At 34.0% G+C, this 17,040-nt stretch overlaps 2 protein-coding genes across 3 annotated transcripts in view; both read left to right on the forward strand.

Annotated features, from left to right (window-relative positions):
* Positions 1-8,843, forward strand: part of LOC106878683 (cadherin-related tumor suppressor) — a 40,326-nt gene extending 31,483 nt beyond the window's left edge. Inside the window, exons 4-6 of the mRNA XM_089363299.1 lie at positions 3,220-5,597; positions 6,282-6,435; positions 8,306-8,843. Coding sequence (XP_089219425.1) covers positions 3,220-5,597; positions 6,282-6,435; positions 8,306-8,427 — 2,654 coding nt within the window. The 3' untranslated portion in view covers positions 8,428-8,843. The remainder of the gene's footprint in view (positions 1-3,219; positions 5,598-6,281; positions 6,436-8,305) is intronic.
* A 182-nt stretch (positions 8,844-9,025) lies between these two features.
* LOC149132572 (protocadherin beta-15-like) lies at positions 9,026-16,913 on the forward strand. Of its 2 annotated transcripts, XM_089362184.1 has the most exons (5): positions 9,026-9,346; positions 12,290-12,362; positions 13,334-15,747; positions 15,985-16,138; positions 16,434-16,913. In XM_089362184.1, the coding sequence occupies exons 3-5, from the start codon at positions 13,390-13,392 to the stop codon at positions 16,550-16,552; spliced, it is 2,631 nt and encodes an 876-aa protein (XP_089218310.1). In that variant the 5' UTR covers positions 9,026-9,346; positions 12,290-12,362; positions 13,334-13,389; the 3' UTR covers positions 16,553-16,913. The 2 variants fall into 2 exon arrangements, with proteins under 2 accessions (XP_089218310.1, XP_089218309.1); XM_089362183.1 differs by lacking the exon at positions 12,290-12,362 and having other exon boundaries at positions 9,188-9,346.
* The last annotated feature ends 127 nt before the right edge of the window (positions 16,914-17,040 follow it).

The raw sequence follows: 17,040 nt of genomic DNA on the forward strand, positions 1-17,040 counted from the left end.
TAACAGAAACATCCTCATCGTTTAACGTCCGCTTTCCATGCTAGCATGGGTTGGACGATTTGACTGAGGACTGGTGAAACCGGATGGCAACACCAGGCTCCAATCTAAATTTGGCAGAGTTTCTACAGCTGGATGCCCTTCCTAACATCTCAGATAATTTGATGTGGTAATTAAATGCTAGTTGATAATTAATTAAAATACTCTCATTTGTCAAAAATGCCTCCATAAGATTATAAGAAATTTCATCATCCTCATTTAATGTCTGTTTTCCATGTTGCCATGGGTTGGACAGTTTGACAGGGGCTGGCTAGGCAGAAGACTGCACCAGGCTTTACTATCTGTTTTGGTAGGGTATTTATGGTTGGATGCCCTTCTTAACAACAATCACCATACAGAAATTACTTTTAAGGAATAATTATTTCCATTATTAAATCCCTTTTCTCAGACATTTATCTAGAGACTGCTCAATGCAATCTCTAGTAAATGCATTATTAAAATAAGAATAAATTACTGTGAATGAACATGATTAAATTTACTGAGTTTCATGCAACAGCTATTATAGGTTCATTAGAACATGGAAAAATTAAATAAATTTTATAATCTCTCATTGAATTGTTAAACAGAAAGGTGACAAGTGAAACATTAAAACCAAGGAAGATTAATGGTTGTCTATATCAGCCAGAAATTAATTGACTAAAGATTTTATTTTACTGAATTGTTAAACAAAATTGAATTATTCCTCAAATTTCCAATATTAAATAGCTTATAATCTTACAAATGGGGATATTTTTAACAAATGCAAATATTTTAATTAACTATCAACTAGCATTTAATTACCACATCAAATTATCTGAGATGTTTCTATTAGAAATGAGCAGATTTTTTAGAAATAAATTTGAAACTCCGACTAAAGAATGTTAATGAGACAAGGTGTGTTGTTATTAAGAAAAGCAAGTTAACTTAAGTTAAACATTACACTCTAACAAAAACAATACCAGATATCAAATATTTGATATTTTTCACAGTATATTGCTTACACTGTTTCTACTGAAAGAGCCTGGATTGAGGTATAGTTGATAAACAAACTTATCATTTGCTAACCCCTAACCAAATCAATACTAAAAATATGGTCAAACATTTGATTGATCATTGTTGCCAATACCTATTGTATTTATACCAACTAGTTGTAGGATACTTCAAATCTACTGACAACAAAAACATTGGCAAAATAAATTTTGCCTAGCCTATGATTTAGGTAATTTTCAGTGATTCTGTTAGCATTTATGAAAGAAATCTAGAAAAAGCAGAAATACATGAGTTTTACAGAGTGAAAATTCATAAAACTGATGCTGAAGTGGATATTTTGAATTGGTAATATTGTAGGGATGGGAGCAGTGTCTTCCCTCAGATAGAATACAAGACTGTCTCTTGCAGTTTATATTTCCAAACGATTGACATCTGTTCCAAATATGGTTGAACTAAAGCAGATAGAATTAATTTTCAGTCTCAAAGGCATGCAAATAAAAAACGTAGTTGCAAAGGTGGTTGTTTACTTTCCTTTTTAAACTTTATTATGCAATTAATGTGTTGGACATTTGTACTTTGTTGTCAATCTTATGTCAGATACTCATAAAACCTTGTTTCGAAATTTGGTCATCTCACCTTACATACTTTTCTTATGATATTTATGATAGAGGTATCATTTAAAAGTAAATAAAAGGAACTACACAAAGTAATGGCAGCAAATAATAATGATGGTAGATAAAAATAGTGAATAATATTATTATTTGCTTGTCAGGGCGTGAATCAGTGTTACGCTTTTAATAGCTTTAGTTACGTAACGAAATGACATGCACGAAATATTTGACAACATGAAACTAGTTCGTGTGTTACACTTTCAATAATCTTCGAAAAGGGAAAAAAATTTTAAGAGAATGAAAATCAAAATAAAAAGATAATTTTTTAAAGTGCGTAATAATTTCCAGTTGTCTAGGTAGTCTGTATAAATATATCTTTCACTCATCGATTAACAGCTCATGTTTCGAAATATAATTGTTTTAGTATTCTACAGCTTTTTTCTTTTTCCATAATAAAACGTAATTCTCTAGTTCATCGCTATATTACTATTAACGCAGAGAGAATAGGAGAAAGCGCACTAAACGGACACAGTAATAATTGTTTCACCAATAATCTGGCAGTTTTACTTCAACATAAATTTTATTTCACAAAACATTGAAAGAAGCTTTCAGTTAGCAAAAAAAAAAAAAAAAGAAAATCAACTAAGTTTCGGTGTTTTTAGTTACAAATTTCGTCATATTTTACTAATATTCATAAATCAGAGAAAATTTCTTTGATTCGTATTATTCCGTGGTAGAGTTAAATAGAATATTGTTTATTCGAAAACTTGTTTAAGATAAAGCAGACATTGAGGCGGGATAAAGCAACTGACAGACGATCCAGATTCAAAGGGAGATAACTTATTTCCTTCGTTTCAATCAACTTCGGCGGCAATTTGAAGAACGGGACATTTTAGGACTGAATTCTGTGGAAAAACTCAAACTCTATCCGAAAAAAATGGAGAAAAAGTGTTATGTTTTACCAAATATACATATGTATGTAATATTTTTATATTACTAATATAATTTAATTCAGGTTTGAATTAGTTGAATAGTTAAAATAAATGTTATTGTTGTTTAACCCCGAGTCAACCCTGAATTCACCGACCCTCTGATTAAAGGTATATTGTCGGTGAGCACCTCGCCTGTTTAGAGGTGTAAAGGGGTACATTGTGTTGTGCCCTTTCCTTATTTGAGATGTTAGGGAAGGATTCGATGACTGTTGGGCTGTTATTTTTACAATGGAAGACGACTACATGTGGGGTACCTCGTAATGGCCGGTGGGGAAGGTTTAGGTGGTTTTTACTAATTAAAGGTGCGATCCAATATGAATGTAAGACTTTTATTTATTTATGGAAACAAATTGGAGAATTTCATTTTTAAAATAAAAATTAGACGTTTAAAAGTCGATAACAGTCCAAATATCTGATAAAATGCTCCAGGTAAGTTAGAATCAGTTTAAAATGATCGTGCCCCTTGTGATAACGATTAGTGTGTTGGATATTGCTGGAAAATTAAATTATCATTGTTCAATGATATTTTTTCTTTTTACATTGATAATTGCTGTTTTTCTTTCCAGGATCGTGGTCATTCGCAATCATTTGAACGATAACATCTACAATGACATTACTAATTGTGATGGTAATAATATCTTTCCTCCCGTCTGCGGCATGTATAGACATTACAGTTCGTTTAAAAGAAGAAAATAGTCCCAAAAGCTATGTGGGGGACATCACTGCTAACTCCCAAAAATGGCTCCTGGACAAAGAAGATCTCAGTCAGATTACATTTAATCAACTCCAACAAAAGGAGACAAAATTATTCAATGTCACCCTGTCCGGGAAACTGTACACCGTTAGGACAGTGGATGCTGAGTCACTATGTAGATATAATACAGAATGTTATAAAACCGTGAAAGTTGCTGTTCACAAAGGAAAAAACTTCTTGAAAATCTTAAAAATTAAAGTAATTATAGAAGACATCAATGACCACCAACCTGAGTTTCCAGACAAAGAAATAACTTTGCACTTTGGAGAAGGAGATGGTAAAGGGATGAAAAAATCCATTCCAAATGCCATTGACAAAGATGTTGGAGTTTTAAATAGTGTAATTAATTATCATTTAAAGAACAATGAGGAAATGTTTTCTTTGTTAGTTTCTAAAAGAGCTGATGGAATATCTCGACTAGAGATTGTCCTAGAAAGTAAATTAAATAGAGAAGTGAAAGACATGTACAGTGTACAAGTTGAGGCTGAAGATGGAGGTTCCCCTTCTAAAAAGAGTGTATTAGATGTGAAAATATTAGTAGAAGATGAAAATGATAACTTACCAGTATTCTCTCAGAATATTTATAATGTTACTATAAAAAGTTATTTTCAAAATGATATACCTGTTGTCACTTTGTCAGCTACAGATTCCGATATTGGCAATAATGGGAAAATAAATTATTATTTTAGTCCAAAAACGTCAGATCTTGATAGCAAATATTTTAGACTCGTTAAGAAAACTGGTGAGATATTCTTGATTGATAAAATTGATGCTATCATTGACAATGAAGTTTATACATTGTACGTTGAAGCCAGAGATGGTGGCAACCCTCCTCTCAGTTCCATAGCCACTGTTATGGTAAATGTCATCAACCAGCAGAACAATCCTCCAAATATTGATGTGAACTTTATTTCTACACAGAATCACAACACAGCTACCATTCTGGAAGATATCAAAGTTGGTAGTTTCATTGCTTATGTGATGGTCACTGACAATGATGTTGGACACAATGGACAGGTGAACTGTCATATCAAAGACGACACATTCAAACTACAGTCAATGGGATCAAAGGAATATAAAATAGTTCTAAAGAAAGCAGTAGACAGAGAGACACAGGAACATTATCACTTTACTGTGTCGTGTGAAGATAAAGGATTACCTACTCTGAAAACTGATAAAGATCTGTCAATCCAAGTGTTAGATGTGAATGATGTAGAACCACACTTTACGAAAGACACATTCAAGTTCCTTACCTATGAGAATGACAAAGCTAATTTCCCTATTGGCTTTATCAATGCTACAGACCCAGATATTGGTAAGGGAGGTGAATTGTCTTATTCTCTGAGAAATAAACAGCAATATCGTCTGCCATTCCAGATTATCAACTCTGGCTTTATTTCAACAAACCAGTCTTTAGACAGAGAACACAGAGATTTCTATGAGTTTGAGGTTTTTGTGAAAGACAATGGAACACCATCTCTGAACAACACAGTGAATGTTGAAGTGGAAGTATTGGATAGAAATGATAATGCTCCATATTTTACATTTCCTAGTGTTGACCATTTCACTCTTAATGTCCACTATCATCCGCAAAGTAAGAACGACATCACAGTTCTGAAAGCGTCTGATATAGACAGTCACATGAATGCTTTTCTCAGGTATGAAATCGTTTCAGGTAACGAGAGACAGTTATTTAAACTGGACTCGTTCACTGGTGTGTTATCTTACTCTCGCACAGTTTACCAAAATGATGCCGGATCATATGAGCTTGAGTTTGTTGTGAAAGACAGTGGTACTCCAGTTCTGTCAGCAACAACTAGTGTGTCTTTGACACTGACTGTTAGTAACAAGACGTCACCAATGTTCACAGCTGTGCACCTACCAAGTGATAACACCATAGATGCCACATTGTTGATTATCATTGTAGTAGCAGCTGTGATAGTATCTATAGCTATTGTGGTTTCTATAACACTGTGTATTGTGAGATGTAACAATGTGAGAAATAGCTCATCTGAAAGAACAGCAGAAGAGAAACAGGCATACCAATGTCGCAATGAGATGAGACAGTTGATCTATCAAGGTAACAACAGTGTACCTGTGATGTCAGGTAATCGAGGAGAGACATCAGACAGATATGGTCATTCGAGGAGCCATTACTATCCAGAAGATTGGAAGACATCGACAATGAACAGAAGTCTTCAGAAGTCTACAAAGGTAAGCTTTACTTTAATTAACAATCTGTTAGTAAAGAATGTGTAATTAAGAATGATCTAGCTCAGTGCTTTATATTTGACATTACGTTTCACTTGACCAATTTTACAGTATTGTTTTGCTTCATAATGTCCAAAATATATCTTATGTATCGTTAAGAAAATACCATTCCTGATATGGTGTGGAATACTTATTTATTTAATTTTTGTTTTGTGATTACTGCTGTCCGTTTGTTGTAAGATATTTTATGGCAGATGAATGTCTGAAAAGACATTTACCAGGATAATAAGAGATCTGTTTATACATTACAGTCTGGCATCTTTAATTTTTGTCAATAGTATTGCATCTGATTTTGTGGAATCATTTATAAAAGTATTGTTAACAATTGTTTCTGACTTTAACTAACTTATACTGTATATAATTATTGAAGGAAACGAGGAAACATAATGAGGTAAATTCTGAAGGTTTTATTGTTTTGTCAGTGGAGAAATGTCAGTACTTGTGCCTTTTCCTACTGAAAGATTAAAAAATCTTAACAACAGGCTTAAAAAATTTGACTGATCAGAAATATAGAAAAAATTTTTTTATTACCACCAAAAACCTGTAAATTTTATTATTATTACATATTTTAGTGTCAATCATAAATGTTATGTTTAGGGTATGTCTTATTACTATTATATTTTACAGCAGAAATACAGTCAACCCATTGAGGTGACATCTTATGGAGACAACAGACCATCTTCTAACTATCCCACTGACACATTGACCAGTCGTAAGAGTAGTGGACAGTGCTGGAGTGAGCGGTCAAGTAGACAGTATGAAGAAATACCAGCAATGTCAGGTAAAACAATCTCATTTATTCATATTTGTTATTAATTCTATTCATAGTATTTACTTTAGAGATTAATCAACTCTAAATCTGTAATTTACTAATGCTTTAAGCAACACAAATCATCTTTATGACATGTTAAATGTTGCTTTTGTTATGTAGTCTTATCCACTATAGTTTCTACTTCTGTAAAAGACCTAGAAATATCTGGAGATTGGCTATATTAATATACAGTCAAAAGTGGCAATATTTTAGGGTTAACACTTGTGTGCTGAGGGTGCTGCTGTTCTCTATCTCCCAATGCAGGAATCAATATCTCATCAGACAGTAAAGCAATCCTGTAGGTGTTGCTGTCCCTTCCACTGCAACAACACGGCCTTGGTGTTGCAAGCAGAGTGGTTGGTGCCTTTCTCAATCATGCCCTGTACACAGTAATCCAAAGGAATTAGAAGACCAAAAATTGGGGCTGGTGAACTCGTAGAAATTCTCAGACAACTATCTCTGACTCTTTCCAGAAGTATGGAAAGGAGCCCAATCCTGCCAACACACACAGGCTTTCCAGCAGCAACCCTCTCCAGCCAGGGTTTGACCACAGTCTTGAGCAGGTTCACATAACCATCTAAATTAAACCTAAGGCCCTGGCCATCAGTTGTTGGGAGAATATCTGCTGTGTCCCTTCCTGCTGACCACGGCTACGTAGTCTCTATTGGAAGATAAGGAACAAGAGGATAGTGGCAGGAGTGACGGGGTGATAAGAGGAAGTAAGAGAGGTGAAGGTGAAGGTCGAGTGAACTGGGTATAAATGGTTCATTTGGTCTTTGTTTACATTGGCTAAAAGATAAACCAAAAGTGTCAAATGATCAGAGTGGTGTCAGAGGAAATGGAAAACAGGTGGGTTCTGTGAATGGCACAAAGGAGTGTTTGGGGCAGAGTCAGAATAGGTGCAGTGATGTCTGTAGTTACAGTGGAAGCCATGTACAGCAAAGTGAAGGAATATACTGCTCTCCTCACTCACATTGAGAAGAGGAGTGAATGGTTGAAAGATGAGCCATAGGCATGGGTGAAAGAGTGCAACGTATGGTGAAAAGAAGGTGAACAATAAAAGCATAGAGGGGAGAGTGCAATATGTGATGAACAGAAGAGGTGTACTGCTATCCTCAATCACACTGAGTGCATAGTATAGTAAGATTGGGAGATTGAGAAGAAGAGGAAGTGATTAAGAGATGAGCATTAGGGGCATGATGCAGGAAGCTAGAGACATAGAAGCAAGGGTGAAAGAGATATGGGTGACAGCAGACTGATGAGTTACAGAGAAGTGTAATGCAAGGGATGAGCATTTGAGTGACAAAGAGAGTGAGTAATATGGGATGAGAGACTATCAAAGAGACTTATCAGTAAGCAGACACAAATACACCTAGCATTGTTTTAGTGTGTTTTGCCATGCCTAGATAAGAAAGCAGATCTTCTCTCACACTGTGTGTAAACTAGTCACTGCAGGCCTTTGTCATCGTCTCTGTGGTGTGTAATAGATTCTGATCTGTCTTCACCATTTCACCTTTCTTGTATCTCTGTCTCTCTCATCCACAGGTTCCATTTCCTTTGGGAAAACATGCACATTTAGTTGTTCATCTTAATAAATATGTAATTGTAATGTGGTTTCTAGTGTCTTTGCAACAAATGGAGCAGAACTGTATTAGGAAATGATATGGTGTGCATTTAATTGAAATCAGCTTCTTAGATAAGGACACTTAAAACTTGATTTTTATTTTATATTATAGCCCTGTCATTGTAGCAGACTAGGAATTGATTACTAATATCAGTAAATACCTATTTATTATGTAAACTATGTGATGAATGTAGCTGATATATGTGTGTGTTTCAGGAATCTATGGTGGTGCCCCACCTGATGTATCAAGCACCATTGAGAGAGACCATTACCAAGACAGATATGTGAAACCTCCAGAGAGACAGTTACCTTCAACACCAGATGTTGTTGTCAGTTAAGTGAGACTGAGAAGTTGACACAACAGAAATAATATCACCCTTCAACATTCACACAACATTTAAAACAACAGAAATATATTAGTTAATTAATAAAATTACCTCCATATGACTGAATATCTTTGTATGTGTTTGAAAGACTATTCATTTTATATATGCTTTGGAAAAGTTTGCACAAATGTAAAGCAAAGGAGGAGCTTTAGACATGAATTATAAAATCTTGCAGTTAGATAAGGCAAAGTTACGGGAAGATAAGAAATTATAGTCAGAGATTTTTCTTGGTGCAATACAATTTAATACTGAAAATGTAAATTGAATTTTACTTTACATACATAATTAGAAAATAAATAAATAAATTGTTAAGATTTGAGAAAATATATTTCACAGGGTTTCAATATCACCTTTAAATTTCCCATTTATATATCCTGATAGAGTTAGTTTAGAATTAGGTCAAACACACACTATTATTGTCAATATTGTATTTGCATTTTGAATTACACACACACATTAACAACGTCAACCATATTTTGTTAATATAACCTCTCTGTTCTAAGTATTTCTATGTCAGTCTCCCTCCACATCAGACATGTTGGTGTTATATAGACTTATCATGGCTGACTGTTAGTGGAGCTGTGTTCTCTCTCTTTCTGTCTTTTCTGTGAGGTGAAACTTAACATCTAATCTGAGTGAGGCTGGAGTAAGCATCACTCATCTCTCACTTATGCACATACACACTAAATATCACCCTTCCACAAAGGAAGACTGAGAGGAACTGCTGGTTCCCCACTGACTCACCACCAACACTATTCCATCAACATGAAGCCATTGTCACACCATAGCAGCAGTGACACAGACAACCATTAACAACAGAACATTGGGACCAAGTCACAGTTTATACAACAAAGGATTTTACACAATGAAGGTAAGTTTGTTATTGTATATTATTTGTGCTATTGTGTGAAATAATGATTTCATATATAGCTATATTGCAACATCAAAAATGTAATATTCTGATGGTAGCCATATTAGATCTGTGTTAATTTTAATCCTATGGTGAAAATCGTTTCTACTATGGCTGTCATGTATTTAGTTAATTTTGAGAAACAGTTGGAGAAGGGAATATATGTGCAGTTCTACTTTTATATAATGTATTGGGCTATTTGCTGCTATCTTTGATATATTCACAATATTAATGTTACTTATATTTTATTATATTTTAAAACTGCATCATTTTAGTTTAGTGTCCACTCAGTCAGCCATTGTTTGGTCTTACAGAAACAAGGTAGTATTAATCTGTGAGTTTACTACATGCTTCTATGTATAAATATATTGATGACTAGTTTCATAATGAAATGTCTTAATAATTTGATTTCTATGAATTTTATAAATGAGACTAAATCTACCAAATATGTACGAATTTTGAAGAGTTAAAGATTGTATTAAACTTCACCTATTTAACTATCATAATAGACAGACACATTTATGATATTTCTATAACTTACATTGAAATTATTTAGATATATTATTTTAACAAAGGAATGAGGAATCTGGCCTTAAGGCTACATGAAGAATAGTGATATATATAGTGGCCTTCTGTCTATTATGAAGTCTTAATCATTTGCTTATTAGTTTTGTAACAGCAAGTGGTGTCTATGTGAGAAAAATGTGAGGCTTTCATAATTAAAATACCTTTCAACATATGTCTGATGGATAAGACCTGATATAGATCTAAATTGGATCACTCTTGTTGTTGATGTTCTTTGTTTCTGTTCCAAGCTGTTCTCTGAATATCAGGCTATCCTTGGATGGTTGGTTATAGTAGTTCTTTAGGTTTTCTATGAGAAGATGTTGGTAGTCATTTGCTCAAATCTTTTCCATTTCTGGAGAATCAAATTTTGTGAATGGGCCATCATGATCCTTTATTTGGTGCAATGTAGCCAATTCTATGAGGAGAAGTAATCTCAGTGCTTGACTTATATGTTATTGACTGTAGAAGGATGAAAGGTAGAGGTAACTTTAGTGTGGCTTGTGCATTTGCCATATACAGTCCTTCTCTGTTAAATTCTCTTTAATATCATTGCTTCTCTTGTGCATTCATAATTTACATTGGGTATATAGTAAATAATTGTAACCTGGCCACTTTTCAGATGACAGTTGAGTTCTATATCTTCCCCTGCTAACTAGAATTTTAGTCTGTGCTAGTTTTATTTTCAAACCTCTAGATGCTAAGCTCTGCTTCTATGTTTCGAATTTCTCCTTGAATTTTTCTGACTATTTCAGCTATGAGAAACTGCCCATGCAGTCCCCAGAAGCATCCAGTTTTATTATGATGTGAAGAACCCTACTGTTTAATATGAATGCTCGAGAACTGTTTAATTCTCTTCTTAGTTACCATCTTGGTTATTATGCTATTTTCCACTTCATCTTTTCAAGAAGTTACAGTTCTCATCACAGGAATTGCTGTTCTTACCTTTCTGCTCTGCTTCTTACCTTGACGTGTTAAAATTAGCCATTACTCCAAGTATCCTAGAAACAATGAAACCCATTCACTCACTTTGTTCGCTAACCACTCATACCACTGCCATGGAGACTCCCTGCTCCATCAGTACTATGAAGATGGACTCGTCCCAATCATCTGCACCAGACTGTAGGGCAAACTTCAGTATATTCCAAATAGTTGGTTGTTAAATATTGTACACCAAGAAACTAAGATGTGGACTTACTAAACTGCAAACAAGGTAACCCATTTAGAAGGGCAGTAACTCTGAATTAAAAATTGTGTAGGGGTGACATGGATTTCACAAGCTGCACAGAAGGTAACCCTCTAGGAGGGAGATAAGTTAGAATAATGATCTGAACAGAGGAAATGTAAACTCCATATCTGCAGCTAAAATGACTTGTCTCAGAGAAAAGCAACTCTGTATACAAACTGATATGATGGAGACATTTCAGTCCTGTCAGACAACCTCATTAGTGTGGCTGGCACAATATATTTCATTTGGTCCATACTCTAGTTGTTTGTGATAGGAAGGATATCCATCTATAAAAACATGACCATCAACCTAAATTCATATATATAGGGCTGAGACTTAATATATTTATGCTGTGTATGGTAATAGGGTGGCCATATGTAAGAAGTGTTCCTTTCAGATGCAGGAAATAGACACCAAAACAACTAAAACACCAGCAGGTGAGGAATTTAGCAAAGTTTAATGTCCTTTAGTTGCCTTGGTCATAACAGAAGTGTTCAACATAAGAGTTGTATATAGGAACTGTTGCAGGGCAATGGCATAGTTCTTATAGTTTAATCTGCCAAAGAATTACATAAAAAATTCATAATGCAGATGCAAAGCCTAGAATTCTGAAGTTTTAAAGTAAATCTAGAAAAGACTAAGATTTTATTAACAGGAAGGGAAACAGAACCATCTAGGAATTGGTCATAGTCCATATACAGAAAAGGAGGATATGGGAATGGTGTTATTTATGGGTGCACGAACGATGTATTGAGACAGCATCAGAGTTATAGAGAAGGACTCGGTATACAGCAGATATATGGGAATAGAATTGGCGTTAAGAGCAACCATAAAATATATTCTTTTAAACGCTTGGAGATCTTAGAAGTTGCTCATAGCTTTTGGTACCTAGATGACTTAATAAGCTGTGGAGGATCGTGTTCTGAAAGTATGGTAAGCCAGAGTAAGAATGGAATGAAAGAGATGGTGAGACACTGTGCTGGTGAAGGTTCTTCTAACCACACAAACCTGGGAAAGATGAATGCAAAATGATGATGACAGTATAACTTATGATTTCTTAAATATTATGTAGTGTATTAACTGGTGTGTAAGAAGTGGCTTTTTACTTTCAGAAGTTACTGAAGTTGTATCCCATGACTAATGAACCAAGGATACGGATGGAAGACTGAGCGTCATAGTTGCAAAGTACGTTGCTTGGGTGGGGGTGTCTCTTTTCATTTTAAACTCCCCAAGTAAGATAATTTCTGTGCAATTTGTGGGGTTTGTGTTCATGGGAGATAACTAAAATATTTCATTTCGTTTTGGGATTCAGTTTGCAAGATTCTTTATGTGAGTTCGTGTGTTGAAGCATATTCTAGTGTGTCTGAGGAGAGTCATTCTCTTTTAGCGCCTTATAATTTAACACACACACCGATAAAATTTCCACTCATTTCTTTCTTTATTTTTCTAAAATTTTCGTTGTGTCTTGCAACCTTTTCAATAGTTTTGGTTCTCAGAGTGTGTTAAATTATAAGGCACTAAAAGGGAATGACTCTCTCCAAACAATAAAATATTTCAACTAATTTTTTATTGAATCATTTGTATGATTTAATATTTTCTTAGAATTTTCCATTAAAATCTGATTGGATTGCATTTAGTCTATTTAAATTACCCACATAAATTATGAATATGTTGTAGTTTAATCAAATATTCTTCAGAAATTGATCTTAATCTGTTAACAATCTCATATAGGCCACAACAGTGTTAGTTCATTTCCAGCAGTAGTGAAAATGATGCACTTCAGACTAAGACATATAATTGTGTTTGCTTCAGACTATCAGAAAGTAGGAGTAAGTTTTAATCCAGAAATAAAGTTAAAAGGCATTAGAACCATAAATTTAAGATTTTTGAAATCAACTGAAATAAATGTAAAACTGTGCAAAAAAGTTAGAACAGTTATTCCATGTTATTGCGCAGAATAATTGCTCTAACATATGTGTCTCTAGTACATCATGTTCAAAATCATATCAGTTTTGTTCTTTGCAAGGCACTGTTATCAGTCAAATATTTTAATGAGTTATAGAAGTTTTGTGTTTATGGGTAAAAACTCAGAAAAGAAAACAAAATACATAGTTTTCCTGATTTCCATTAATATACTGAAATTATTTTGGTTTCAGATTGAATATTTTAAGTAATTTTTCCCTTGGACACTGTGCAAACGTCAACAACAGAAATGTTGCTATTTCTAGTTGTGTTACTGACTTTTTCTCATTGTTATTCAAGTGAAGATATCACATACCATGTTAAAGAAGAGAATAGTCCCTATACTTATGTAGGGGACATTGCTACTGACTTACAGAAATCAGATAGCTCCTTTTTAAAGAACAAGGATTTAATTACATTTAGTCAACTCCAACAAAAGGGAGAACAGTTGTTCAATGTGACGAAAACAGGGAAACTGTACACTGTTCAGACATTGGATGCTGAGTCTGTGTGTAGTTATGAGAAAGAATGTTTTGAAATCGTTAAAGTTGCTGTTCACAAATCCAAGACATTTATGAAGATCTTAAAGATTAAAGTCATAATAGAAGACATAAATGATCACCAACCTGAGTTTCCTGAGAAAGAAATTAATATACAATTTGAAGAAGAATATGGGAAAGGAAAAAAAAATCCTGTACCTAATGCTATTGACAAAGATATAGGTTATCAAAACAGTTTAATTAAATATGAGTTACATGGTGATAAAGCACTATTTTCATTATCTGTCTCTAAACAAGCTGATGGATTATCAACCTTAAGAATCATTTTAGAAGATAAATTAGACAGAGAAAAAAAAGACGACTACAATATCGAAGTCATTGCTAAAGATGGGGGAACTCCACCAAAGGAGTCTGTTTTAAATGTTAAAATATCTGTAAAAGATGAAAATGATAATGCACCACAATTTTCTCAAAGTATCTACAACGTCTCAATTGAACATAAACACAAAAAGAATATTCCAGTAGTCACATTATCTGCCAGTGACTTAGATATTGGTAGGAATAGTAAAATATCTTTCTATTTTAGTAGAAAAACAGCTGAACAAACGAGGAAAAATTTCAAGTTGGAAGAAGATACTGGAAAGTTATTTTTATCAAAATCTTTAGGAAGTGATAAGGAAGATATTTTAAAATTGTACGTGGAAGCCAGAGATGGTGGCAACCCTCCTCTGAGTTCCATAGCCACTGTTATGGTAAATGTCATCAACCAGCAGAACAATCCTCCAAATATTGATGTGAACTTTATTTCTACACAGAATCACAACACAGCCACCATTCTGGAAGATATCAAAGTTGGTAGTTTCATTGCTTATGTGATGGTCACTGACAATGATGTTGGACACAATGGACAAGTGAACTGTCATATCAAAGATGACACATTCAAACTACAGTCAATGGGATCAAAGGAATATAAAATAGTTCTAAAGAAAGCAGTGGACAGAGAGACACAGGAACATTATCACTTTACTGTGTCGTGTGAAGATAAAGGATTACCTGCTCTGAAAACTGATAAAGATCTGTCAATCCAAGTGTTAGATGTGAATGATGTAGAACCACACTTTACGAAAGACACATTCAAGTTCCTTACCTATGAGAATGACAAAGCTAATTTCCCTATTGGCTTTATCAATGCTACAGACCCAGATATTGGTAAGGGAGGTGAATTGTCTTATTCTCTGAGAAATAAACAGCAATATCGTCTGCCATTCCAGATTATCAACTCTGGCTTTATTTCAACAAACCAGTCTTTAGACAGAGAACACAGAGATTTCTATGAGTTTGAGGTTTTTGTGAAAGACAATGGAACACCATCTCTGAATAACACAGTGAATGTTGAAGTGGAAGTATTGGATAGAAATGATAATGCTCCATATTTTACATTTCCTAGTGTTGACCATTTCACTCTTAATGTCCACTATCATCCGCAAAGTAAGAACGACATCACAGTTCTGAAAGCGTCTGATATAGACAGTCACATGAATGCTTTTCTCAGGTATGAAATCGTTTCAGGTAACGAGAGACAGTTATTTAAACTGGACTCGTTCACTGGTGTGTTATCTTACTCTCGTACAGTTTACCAAAATGATGCCGGATCATATGAGCTTGAGTTTGTTGTGAAAGACAGTGGTACTCCAGTTCTGTCAGCAACAACTAGTGTGTCTTTGACACTGACTGTTAGTAACAAGACGTCACCAATGTTCACAGCTGTGCACCTACCAAGTGATAACACAATAGATGCCACATTGTTGATTATCATTGTAGTAGCAGCTGTGATAGTATCTATAGCTATTGTGGTTTCTATAACACTGTGTATTGTGAGATGTAACAATGTGAGAAATAGCTCATCTGAAAGAACAGCAGAAGAGAAACAGGCATACCAATGTCGCAATGAGATGAGACAGTTGATCTATCAAGGTAACAACAGTGTACCTGTGATGTCAGGTAATCGAGGAGAGACATCAGACAGATATGGTCATTCGAGGAGCCATTACTATCCAGAAGACTGGAAGACATCAACAATGAGCAGAAGTTTACCAAAAAGTATGAAGGTATGTTTTAAGATTCTCTTTTGATAATCTTATAATTATTTACTGAATAATGATATTAAACGTTATTTTTAAACTTAGTCTGTAACTTGTTAGTTTGTTTCTTTCTTCATATTTATTTCAATTCAGTAACGTGAATAGTGATTTTTATTATTGAATGCTTAGATTTTATAAAATCTTTAATGTAATATATTTTGTTAAAATTACAATAATTGATGGAACAATTTTTTTCTGTAACAGCAGAAATACAGTCAACCAATAGAGGTGACATCTTATGGAGACAACAGACCATCTTCTAGCTATCCCACTGATACATTGACCAGTCGTAAGAGCAGTGGACAGTGCTGGAGTGAGCGGTCAAGTAGACAGTATGAAGAAATACCAGCAATGTCAGGTAAAACACTTTGATTTCTCTATCTTAATTGGTATGTTTGTCATTTCCCCCAATGATATCTTTTGGAGTGAGCTCGAAATAAACACTATGATAATTTTATTTATTAGTTTAATTGTCATTTGATGTACTGAAGATTGTACAGATCTGTTTGTATAGTGAAGTATTAATTTCTTTATAATAGTTGTTTTCTAGATTATTGCATAGAAGAGAAGAGAATATTGACCAAATTCTGTCAGTAAATACTTATTGTCTTTGTGTACCATATAAGTTCAGTTGATGTACATATATGTTTCAGGAATCTATGGTGCCCCACCTGATGTATCAAGCACCATTGAGAGAGACCATTACCAAGACAGATATGTGAAACCTCCAGAGAGACAGTTACCTTCAACACCAGATGTTGTTGTCAGTTAAGTGAGATTGAGAAGCTAACACAACAGAAATAATATCACCTTCAACATTCACACAATATTTAAAACAACAGAAATATATTAGTTAGTTAACAATATTGCCAACATATGACTGAATATCTTTGTATGTGTTTCAGACAAAGTATTTGAAAAATGTGTACACCTGGGGTAGGTTTCTGCAGATAAAACTGATATAACATCAATTGTTCTGTTTAATCAATTTACAACACTCTATTGTTAGGTAAACCAAAGGTAAATGCAATATTGTAAGAAATCATTGATATATATTCCTTGCAGTAAAATAAAGTTTGACATTAAAAAAAATTGTATCAAGCAATAAATATCAACAACTTTAAGATATAAAATGCTTCTATTGTATTTTAAATATATATATAGTTTACATGGCAGCCTTAAATTTGCTAAATAGGAGATTTAGTTTAGAATTAGGTCAGACACACACTGTTATTGTCAATATTGTATTTACATTTTAAA

Source organism: Octopus bimaculoides, chromosome 14 (genome assembly GCF_046866305.1).
Source record: "Octopus bimaculoides isolate indiv1 chromosome 14, ASM4686630v1, whole genome shotgun sequence".
Classification (NCBI taxonomy): domain Eukaryota; kingdom Metazoa; phylum Mollusca; class Cephalopoda; order Octopoda; family Octopodidae; genus Octopus; species Octopus bimaculoides.

What these genes read in the sequence shown, in the direction of transcription:
- LOC149132572 (XM_089362184.1), top strand. Translation starts at nt 13,390, where the DNA reads ATGTTGCTATTTCTAGTTGTGTTACTGACTTTTTCTCATTGTTATTCA. An exon ending in GTTTACCAAAAAGTATGAAG is followed by an intron (nt 15,748 to 15,984) that starts GTATGTTTTAAG and finishes TTTCTGTAACAG; the next exon opens with CAGAAATACAGTCAACCAAT. An exon ending in AGAAATACCAGCAATGTCAG is followed by an intron (nt 16,139 to 16,433) that starts GTAAAACACTTT and finishes TATATGTTTCAG; the next exon opens with GAATCTATGGTGCCCCACCT.